This window comes from Homarus americanus, unplaced genomic scaffold (assembly GCF_018991925.1).
Source record: "Homarus americanus isolate GMGI-L3 unplaced genomic scaffold, GMGI_Hamer_2.0 scaffold32063, whole genome shotgun sequence".
NCBI classification, from domain to species: domain Eukaryota; kingdom Metazoa; phylum Arthropoda; class Malacostraca; order Decapoda; family Nephropidae; genus Homarus; species Homarus americanus.
In genome coordinates, this window is record NW_024753223.1 from 992,168 (window position 1) to 1,003,518 (window position 11,351).

The following is an 11,351-nucleotide window of genomic DNA, read 5'->3' on the forward strand; positions in this document are numbered from 1 at the left end:
CTTATGAGGACAGATATTAGATTCTAATTCTTAGATTGTGTAACTGTGTACAGTTGCCTGTGTGCTCAGGAAAAATCCTACATTTACCATATTCAAATGCTGGAAATGACTACAGTACCTATGATATAAAGTAAATATGATCATATAATGATAATAATAATAATTATTAACGGTTTTTTGAGAAAGTTCTGCAGCCTGAAGGCTGAAAATATACATTAGACAAAAATTACTTATTACATACAAAGACATGGGGTGGGTGGGTCGTTTAACAAAAGCTTTCATTACTGAAAGGAGAAGGAACATGAACTGTACATACAAATTATTATAGTTTACAGCTGATGGTCTGGGCTGGTCTCATGCCATACTGTGTGAGGTCACATAGGCCTAGTGGTGCAGTAACTCGCCCGTAGGTGTTGACATGAAGGACCTCACGTGGTCATGGAGACACCCAGTGGTGTGGTGTTCATGTGGTGTAGTATCTCGTCCATAGGTGTTAATATGAAGGACCTCACGTGGTCATGAAACACCAGGTGGTGTCACAGTACCTCACTCTCTGTTAAATTGTGTTGTGTTAACTCATAGCCAAGTGTGAAGCCGACCCACTGTTGTTCCCAGGGTGGATAAATTAGCACCTCCTGGTCAGAAGATGGTGATCAGTTCCCAGGGGTGCTTCTCTCACTGGTGGGTCACTGCTCTCACTGATACTGTCTAGTGCTGAATTCCCTGGCATAAACACTGTTCATTACTGGTCAACGCTGATCCCACTTCTTTCCAAAACGTGTGTCTGTTTGTGTGCAAGAGTGCGTGCGTGCGTGCGTACATATGTTAACAATACAGTGCGCAACAAATAATTTTTTTGTATATTAGTCATTCTTTGGAAAATCTTTAGACAGTAATATGTTCCTTAGGATGTGAACATACTGTGATTTTTTCAGACATGAAGTAACTTTATAGAGTTCATGTCAGGTTGAAATTGTTTGAAAAAGACGTATGATGGATGGTGGGTCTTGGGTTTGACCAAAGTATTATACAAGATAAGTTCTATAAATATTTAATACAAGAGGCATTTGACAAGCATTGTAAGTCTTCAGGCAGAGTAAATTTTTTGAAAAGTTTTATAGATTATACATTAGTCAGAATACATTACTGTATACAGGTATCTTAAAATACAGCAACAAATATGTTGAATCAAAAAAAGTACCTGTACAGGTATTTGAAAATAATAATCTTTAATATGACTCATGTCATAAATATGGACAGTTTGAATATTCATTTTGTTTATGGAAAATGAAAAGGACAGCTGTTTCAGAAATTCATTTTGGCCTTAAATAAATAATATGACAACAGTGCACACACACACACACACTTCAAAAAGTGTCTTTATGAATGGATCCAATGAATGTCAAAATGAACATTGCAACTTGTGGTGTCTCGGTAGAGTTGACAATATCCTCTGTCCATTGTGTCATATTGTCTAGCACAAAACTGTAAAGAAAATTTCTTGATCGTGTTTACATGTGCTATATAATCAAAGTACTGAATATGAATGAACAATTTGTTGTTTAGGAATGATTTTATGTATAGTTCGCTTCTCATAAGCTTCCAATATATTAACCACACAGTATAGTTTAGTTGAACAACATTACCCTGTGTTTTACTACATCATCACAAATTTGAGTAGTTACTGTATTTAGATAATTGTGTTAAGTTATTGTTGCATAATTAGTCAAGTCCTCTACAATTGAGCTGGTTTTTGCTCCTATTTATTCAGATTATTCATTGTTTAAATGATCCCCACATTTGTATTACAGAGCATCTACGTAGAAAAGACTTAAAAATTCGTCAGGCATTGGAGGAGAAACAACATATTATTGCTGACATCCTAAACATTCCGCATGAGCACTTTGAGAACGTGGTAGACATGGCAGGAGAACCAACAGTGGGCAACAAAGAACCCAGAGAGTTGGTTTTGGCTGCTATGTTCCAAGCCAAGTGTCTACAGGAGACACTGAATGAGGCCCTTAACATTAGTGAAGGAGACATTGTGGCAGCAAGAGCCAACAATGATAGTGCTAACAAGGCTACTAGTTTACCCTTGTATCAAGCACCAATGACTAAACTTCTTACCATCTCTACAGTATTGACTCAGCAACTCTCTTCTTTACTAGTAAGTACAGAACTGCCACCAGTAACTCATAATTTTGGTATAATAAACCTGATCAATGAACAGCAAACTATTAACCCTTATGCATTATGTCCAGTTGAATAATTCTCACCCCTATTGCTAGCTGATGATGCAGGCTGCATCATCCAGAATTAGGTTTCTGTATAAATAACTGTAATAAAATACAAGCTTGACCTTACTTGAGGCCTCAATGAGCAGAAAATCACACAGTTCCTGTGAAAGAGCATACACGTTAAGAGAGTTACATTTTTATGTGAATAACAAGTAAATAAGTACAGAGTAATTGTCATTTCTATACACAAGCCTTCTTTATATATTCCTTAATAAGTGCTAGTTATCACAACTCATAATAATCTGCGGTAACACGGTAAATCAGGAAAATATTCATTAACTAACCTTCTGTTTAGATTCTAAGGGCCAGCCATGAGTCAGAATAACCGCCGGGCCAAGGACCATCAGTATATAAAAGAAAATGGACCCTTTAGTATACTGTAATCCTATAAATTTCCATAGAATACATAATTATTTGTAGCTAAATAATAACTAAATATTACCACAAAAACATACAGCTTTTTTCATTCTAGGAAATAGATTACTTCTTGTACAAGATATATACACATACAAAAGTATTATAAAAATTATGCAGGTTCAACATAACAGTTATTTATAAACATTTGTGACTAGACAGGCTGTGTACTATACATGAGAGGTTGTGGCTCTGTCCAAGGCAAAAGAGTAGGAGGAGTCTTGAAACTGTCATGGCTCTCAGTGATGCAACCTGTGTTGTCAGGCAGCAGGAGGGTTAATATTGTGAATTTTTTATTGTCCTTCATATATAAATGTTGTGGTTAGGTACTGCATTAACGATTCAATCCTTTTTCTGCCATTTGCTTTGATACATTTAATATTTTTTTTTTTTTTGCTTCTAGTGGAAAATTTTCTAAAAGCTTGTACGGGTAATTAAAAATATAAATAGTGTTTTCTCATTATATACTTGTGGTTATTCTTTTATCATATACACCTTTATCTTTATGCAGGAAAGTACAGTACAGTACAGTCCAGTACATATGTACAGTAAGGAACTATAATAGTTAAAAATAGAGGTCTGGGTTAACCTGCTACCTATCAAAAATATATATGGACAATAATAACAGATACAGCAGCAAGTTGAGACAATTTTTATCTAGAGGACGATGATTAATTATTCTTTTCATTAAGAAAGTATCTGAAAAAGGGATGAATAATCGTGGGATTTATAGTTTTTGTAATATTGTATTATTAGTTTGCCAATGCACACATACATGGCAGATTCCCAGCAGCTGCAGTTTCATCATCTTATCCTACACATGAACTTCCAGTGATTATTATTATTACATTATATTCATTACCCTTTTTTTTACCTAATGGCCACCCACTACAGTTGGCCATGCCAAGGGAAGGAGGCCAGTAGCCTGTGTAGTATCCCTCCATTGTTCTTAATAATTTTGTGAAGGGCTATTTTGAAGCCCAGTACTGTTCTTGATTCCACAGCTTGAGCTGGTAGACTGTTCCATAAGTCTAATACCCTCTGTGTGAAGAAGTATTTAATTATATTCATTCTGCGTGATAACTTAGCAAGCTTGTAGTTTTGTCCTTTCATGTTGGTGGTCCGTGACATCACAAAGAAATGTCCCGGGTTCACGTTTTCCATCCCTTTCAGGATTTTGAATGTTTCAATGGCATCTGCCGTATTGTGCCATGTCTGAAGAGTTGTTAGTTCCGCTCAGTCTAATTGGATGTCTAGATGACATAATTCCAGAATCATTTGAGTGACTCTATGTTGCACCTTTTCTAGGGATGTTAGATCTTTCTGGGGGTAGGGTTTCCTTGCCTATATTACAGTAATCCAGACTGGGACCTGTTTGAGAATTGTATAAAGTTGAAGAAGCATATTCAAAGGTACACTTTATAATTTCCAAATCTTGATTTGCTTTACACACTGCTGTGCCGCCTTCAGTGAATGATTTAACAATGCTAAAATCTTTCCCCTTATCAACAGTATCCAGGAGAGTGTTATTTACAGATTAGTTGTGAGTAGGGCTGTTGTAATCTGTGTGTAGGATCTTGCATTTTGTAATGTTAAAGAGCATTTGCCAGTATCTGAAGTCTAGATATGGTTCAAATGGTCTAGATTCTAGACCATTTGAACAGTTTATTCTTGTCTTTCTGCAATTGTTGCAACATCATCTTGACTTACTAACTTTCCAAATATTACAGTTTCTTAATATCTGGTCAGTTTGTATTGAAAACTATATAGTATTTTAGGAAATACAGTACTGTACAGTACATGCACACCCCAATAACCGACGCAATTAATTCCATAAGAATATAACAAATTCAGGGGATTAGGAACAGGCCACCCTCCAGAAATTCCCATCTACCCTTGATATATCACTTGTGCACACTGTCAAGCAAGAAAATAAATAAAGCAATCATAGTAAGCATTGAATAAGGAATGTAAAACATAAATTGTGGCTGTTATTTACTTTTGTCTAGGGTGGCAAGTTCAAGTCTCTACCAATCTTTTGCTAGTCCATCACCACTTTTATTATGCCTTATCACATTAAGCTGCCCCTCTTAGAGGCAGCACAAGAGGAACTTTCACTTGGACATTTAAACATGATTGCATAACAAACGAAGTCGGAAATAACGAATAAACACGAAATCAGTGACATATTTGTAAGTGTAAACAAGTGCAGAGAGGCGGAATGAGTCGGAGGCAGCACACAGAGCCATCTAGTGGCCAGAATGTGCACCACGCCACTGCCCGCCAAATTCAAAACAGCTTTCCTACTCCTCTCCCGATCGTTGGATCTCCAAGGTATCAACGAAACTTATGGGGTATTTCCCCAATAGGTACATATATGTAATCATCAGTTATGCGAATCTGTGGTTAATGGGACGTCGGTTTTTGGGGTATACCTGTATGTCAAAACTGTTTTAATAAAATATCCTTCCAGGAAATCTTATGATGTTTTAACTTGTATAAGCTGGTGTGGCTGAAGATGTGTATGCTACTGTCAAAGATGAACAAACATTTTGCCAAACAAAGTACAGTACTGTATAGATTTATATTATGAGTTTGTAATAAAGATAGTAGTTTATAAAACATATCAATAGTGCTTAGAGGAAACATTAGTGTGTTTAACAGTTTAACACTCGGGTAAAGCTCAGTGTTTTATTTAACAAATATGAACAACATATATTATGTCCCATATGTTCATCATATTAATATATATTAAACCGGTAATAGGAGAAATATTTTGTAACTTGCTCCTGCTTCTACAGAATCTGGTATCCGAACGAGACGATGAGCGAGAACGCATGCGTAAAGAGCTAGTAGCCTCAAGGGAACGGATACATGATCTTCATATGAGGCAAAACTCGGTATCAAACCAGACGTCATCAACCACCACCCCAAGTCAACCTACTTCTGCTACTACTCCTGTAGTATTAGCAGGGGTAATCCCTCCCACAGCCACCTCACCACACAGCTCTAGGCCAAGTTCCTTTGTTTCAGTAGCATCTTCTGCTGCAGACCATTCTGATACACCTGATCATCATGATACAGATGAAGGTAATTAAAACACTGGAATTTTCCCTCTTATGAGAAGCTATTTCTTGGAACTTCTTTTTCTTAATTTTATTTATATACTGTAATCAATAATTCTGTTAGATAATACTGTATACTAAGGTGACTGTTCTTACCCAAAATAGTGCTTGATCATGATAATAAGAATTTATTTGATGTATTGTGTCTTCCACAGATGCTGGAAGTGAAGTGCCCAAACTGAACAGTTCACACCCTGAGGAGTGTGAAGATTCCAAGGAAGATTCTGTTCCAGAGGTAAATATTGAACAAATCAATTTCATTTTAATCTCAACTCAGAATTTGATAACTCATACTTACAGTAAAATATGGCAAGTTATTTTTTGAATTATTTTTACGTGAAATTATTATTTTTTGCATAACTCACTCTTGCATTAGCCATCTCACCCAGCATCTCACTCTAGCAACATGCTTATCACTTGTCTGTGCTCGTTTGAGAAAAAAAATTACATTACTCTACTGTGGCTTAGAAATATAGAAAATATAACATAAAACTATAAAATAAGAAAAATGAGGAATGTGGGTGTGTGTGTGTGTAAGAAGTGAACTTTTGTGTGTGGAAGCAATGAGCAGAAAATGTAACTACATCACTCCTCTCTTCCTTTCTGATGTCAGTCAGCTGGGTAGCTGAGCAGCTGAACTGTGTCATGTCACCCAGAGGAGCTGTTCTTTGTACTGTAAATAAAATAATAAGTGATATCTTAGTTAGCCGGAACAATTGGTGCAGAGCACTTCCAGGAATGAGAGATTTCCATGTAATGAGACGACTTTCTCAAAACCGGAAAAAAAAATCCCCCCCCCCCCCATGCACCTTCTGGCTGTGTTGTAGGGCTGCCACCAGTTGGCATTAGTGTTCATAAGATGTTACCCAACTACAAGGGGAGATCATTGTGAAAGATATTAACTTGTATGCATTTACTGTAGTGTGTTATTTTTTTATCAATTGTTAACTTGTGGTGAATGAGTAGTTTAACTTGTTTTCCAGACTTTTGAAGATGCAGTGAGTGGATCAGAACCAACTGAAACAAAATCTGGAGAGGTGGAAGGTTCTACACAAGGCCAAGAGAGTAGTGATGATGGAAGAGGGTGTGAGAGCAGCACAGACACAATCACCACCTGAGGGCTGTATGGTGATGGATGCGGTGGAGTGCTTCCTTCTAGGTTGTTTTACTGATATCCTCTACTGCATTGTTTGGGGAACATATTGGAGCTGTGTGCCTCTACTGATGCCTTATCTTTGTGGCTGTCGTGGGCACAAGAGAGGCAAGAAGGAGGCAGGTGGTGCCAGGAACCATGGCTCACTGCTCCCCACTCTCCCATCCTTGTGGAGATCACTTGTCAGAACCACCACTAAACTGAGCATCACGTGCGGGCTGGACTGCTTTGGTCAGGAACCTGAGCATAGCAACACAAAATATATTTCTTTTTTTATGTGTATGATATTGTAAATGAAAAGATGATTATTAAATTTGATATAATAATTTACTACTGATATCAGAGATGATTGGCAGTATGCATGTGCAACATATGAACCTAAGCTGGCTGGACACAGCATTTAGTGTGACCAATCAGCAGAAAGTGTACATAGAGTATCGTGGATGTGCGTTGTGACTCCTGAGGCCAGAAAACCTGAGACTGGTACAGGGGTCATCATAAAGTGTGTAAGGTATAGTATACATCCTGGCTATGTTTCCCAGTTCCAAGCTGATCATCAACTGGCATAAGTTCCTGTGGCATGTGGAACCCTCATAATAAGGTTGTAACCAACAAGATTCCAAGTAGAAATTGAACATTGATTTTGAGAAATGAAAATGTTGAAGTAATTGTTTGGTTGTAATTACCATTAATGTTGTCAGATTTGTAATATGTATGCAGTAGAACTCATTTATATATCCTCTTTTCTGCTACTGTTCCATAGTTTTTTAACTCCTATCAGTAACCACATGCTACAGTTCCAAGTTGACCTAAGTATGAAACTCCATGGTATATATCTCAGTCAGCTTTTTCATCAAATGTTTGTTGTAATTTGTTCAAATATCATAAACAAGTCACCTGGTGTCAATTACGTTCCTAGTCCTTTGTGTTGCGGAATGCTGCTGTCCTGCTGAGCGACTGTGGACCAACACCCGAATTCTGAAGTCACTACCTTAGGATAAATATACCTCTTTATGTAGGACCTGTCACCACTCCAGTAAATATTTAGCCAATCCAAGAGGAAGGAATGGACCACTTGAATACTGTAAAAATCCCCAAATATTTCAGAATTGGGTCCTTAAGCCATCTACATTACCAGATGTTTACCTGATAATGTGCTGTCTGAGTGGATGTTCAAGTTCATTTTTCCAAGAATGTCGAGTATGTATTATATAAATAATGATGTTCATTCTTGTCTCAAGAAATTTATTGTTTACAAACATAAATGTCATGGAAGATATAGTCAATGTTCCCTACTGTAACCCCAGAGCAGTAGAGACACCCAGAAGTGAGATTATGGTGACCCAATCAAGTGGGTGGAGTCAAGTTTAGGTGGTGGTGGCGGATGATTCGTGTCACCCGTCTTTAAGGCAACCTCAGGTCAAAGGAGAGTGATGCATTCATGACCCCAGTGTGACCTAGCCTGATCTGGGGCTGACCTGGTGACTAGCAGTGTGTAGGGATAGGGGACCAGTGATGATAGGTATTTCTATTTACATGTTCCCACTCTGCCCTACTGGTTGTCAGGAGCTCGTCATCCTGTCGCAAAAAGGGTGTTTGTTCTCTTGTTCATTTGTATGTACATATCTTTGGCACCCAATATTGTGGGTATACAGTAAACACATTACCACAAAAAGTGATCATTTGTAAATTGTAATAATGTTATTGTATAACCAATCAAGCATAATGTATAGTGCAGCCTAAGTGCATAAGTAATAAAATGACATAAAAGAATACAGTATTTTTTAATCTTTTAATATTATTACAGGTTGTACCTCTCTAGTCCGGCAACCTCGGGACCTGACCGGTGCCGGACCATGGAAATTGCCGGACCATGGAAATTCACCCTTTTCCTGGATAGATAGTGACTTGTGCTTATGCCTGGAAGCACTAGCACCACTTTCTCTGCATCATGGTCTCTTTGAAGACATATTGAAGGGTTAAATGTCGTACAGTAGCTTCTCAAATTTCGCGAGTTTTTAATTCTTAACGTATTTTATTGGAACACACAAAAAATAAATAAATAAAAATTTTGACGGCGGAAACTTGAATTTCGACGGGTTTGAACGGCCCGCCAACGTGCAGACGACGTGCATAATCGTGTAAACAGCGTCATTTCTCTTATGTACAAAAGATTCATTATTGTTTATTACTGAATGTCTTTTTTATTGAATTTATGTTTATGTGTGCAAAATGAGCAATACAATTCATTAATAATACGTAGAATATTAAAACACACGAGGAAATGACACAGCATTGTATTCGTTGATTACAAAACCAGTGACTGACTGGTTCTACATATAAAACTGAAGAAAATAAGACCTTGGTTGTAGCTGTAGTAAAATTAATATGGTTGTTTTAAGTAATGTTATTTAATGTTAATAAATGGAACAATAGAAGTAGCTAACGATAATGGTAAAGAAAAAAGAGAGATCGCATATGTAAGTGCGCAGGCGCACACGTGAAAACATATCATCATTACTTTACATAAGAATATGAAAGCAACACTTATTTACTGTTTTTATTGAATTAATGTACGTGTGTGCAAAATTAACAATACAATTTATTAATAATACGTGGAATATTAGAGGAGACGAGACGGCTGTCGGCATTGTTTATGTTAAAGCTTACGAAACCAGTGACTGATTGGTTCTACATATAAAACTGAAGAAAATAAGACCCTGAGTTTAGCTGTAGTAAAATTAATGTAAAAAATGAATATGGTTGCTTGAAGTACCTGTAATGTTATTTAATGTTAATAAATGGAACAATATAAGTAGCTAACCATTAATGGTAAAAAAAAAAGTGAGACTGCTCGTATGTAAGTGCGCACATGTGAAAATATATCGTCATTACTCTACATAAGAATATGAAAGCAATACTTATTTACTGCTCATATATATTGAAGGGTTAAATGTTGTACTCTGTATAGACTAGCAGAGAGAGAGAGAGAGAGAGAGCAGCCGAACTGCCGGATGTAAACAAACCTTAATTTCCTGCGACTTTTTATTTTTATTAAGGGGATTAGCCCACCCGGGAATAGGTCACTGACCCACATTAGGGCCTGAGGGGCAAAAATTTAATGATCCTGTAATAATAATAATAATTCAGATAAGTAAAAAAAAAGAAAAGAAAAAAAGCTGCCTATCTACCTATTGGACAAACTAAAATCGTTCCGGACCACGGGAGTTTCCGGACCACAGAATGCCGGACTAGAGAGGTACAACCTGTATATCCTTTAAGGGAATGCTAAAGTGTATAAGCAGTGTAACATGTCCTGATATATCAATGAATATATAGATAGGCATCCAAGCGTTCCACTTAATTAGGACCAAGAACATGGCAGATACAGGGATACAAGAATAGTAGATACTATGGATGAAAATTTAAATCCTAGATAAAATAACAATTACTGTATGTACTGTACCTGAATGATACCCAAGATTCCCCCCCCCCTTGAACACTTGAGATATCAATACTAACCCTTTGGTCAACTGAATGACACCTTAGAGGGGCAATGGTTCTTAAACTACTGTATGTGCTGTGGCCCAAATATGGGTCACCAAGCTGTATGAATGGATCACAAGATGCTGAACTGTCCAATTTGGTCACAAGAACTTTATCATCCTCAAGGCTGCAAAGTGCAAACACTTCACTTCAGTCTTCATTTTACTATTGATTGGTACACATATGGTGTAGCTCGTGACAATGTCTGGTTTGTTATAAATTTTGTTAAAACTCTTGTGCAATTATTTATAGGGATCTGTATTTTCTCTCTTGCTTTCATTTGTAATGTTTTCATACTGTGCCAATTTTGTAATCTCTCACTCCTTGTTTCTTCTGCATTTTTTCATTCTGTCTATGTACTTTTTTAGGTCGAGTGCTGCCGAGTTAATCCTGAATTCGAATATTGTACTGTATACTTTTTTTTCAGGATGGGGAAACATGTTTACAAATACTGTATGCATTTTATTTTTTATTCACTTGTTCAACATTATTTAGCTGGAAGGTTCTCCAAGACAATATGGTTGCTCTAAGTGGCCTATTTTTCAGAGTTTGTCAGTGAAATTAACTGTCTGAAGCTCTCCTCAGTAAAGGTCAAACTGAAGTTGTAAAAATCCAAAATGGAACGGAAAACAGTCTTTCCAGTCCTCATGCCATCTACTGGAAGAAATTGAGGAAAATGCATCAGCATCATTTGAGGACATTTGTGGCAGTTTTCTGAGAGCACTGGAACAAACTGGAACAAAGATTTTGAACACTATTCTTGCTGAAGATACCAAGAAATACTGCTGAGTTCGAAATCCTTTTGAAAATAATGGT

General features: G+C 37.0%; 1 protein-coding gene across 1 annotated transcript in view; it reads left to right on the forward strand.

Moving 5' to 3' along the window:
• Positions 1-8,762, forward strand: part of LOC121855301 — a 238,763-nt gene extending 230,001 nt beyond the window's left edge. The window contains exons 17-20 of the mRNA XM_042350179.1: positions 1,812-2,167; positions 5,513-5,801; positions 5,992-6,071; positions 6,820-8,762. Of these exons, the coding sequence (XP_042206113.1) occupies positions 1,812-2,167; positions 5,513-5,801; positions 5,992-6,071; positions 6,820-6,954 (860 nt within the window). The 3' untranslated portion in view covers positions 6,955-8,762. The remainder of the gene's footprint in view (positions 1-1,811; positions 2,168-5,512; positions 5,802-5,991; positions 6,072-6,819) is intronic.
• Positions 8,763-11,351: the final 2,589 nt, after the last annotated feature.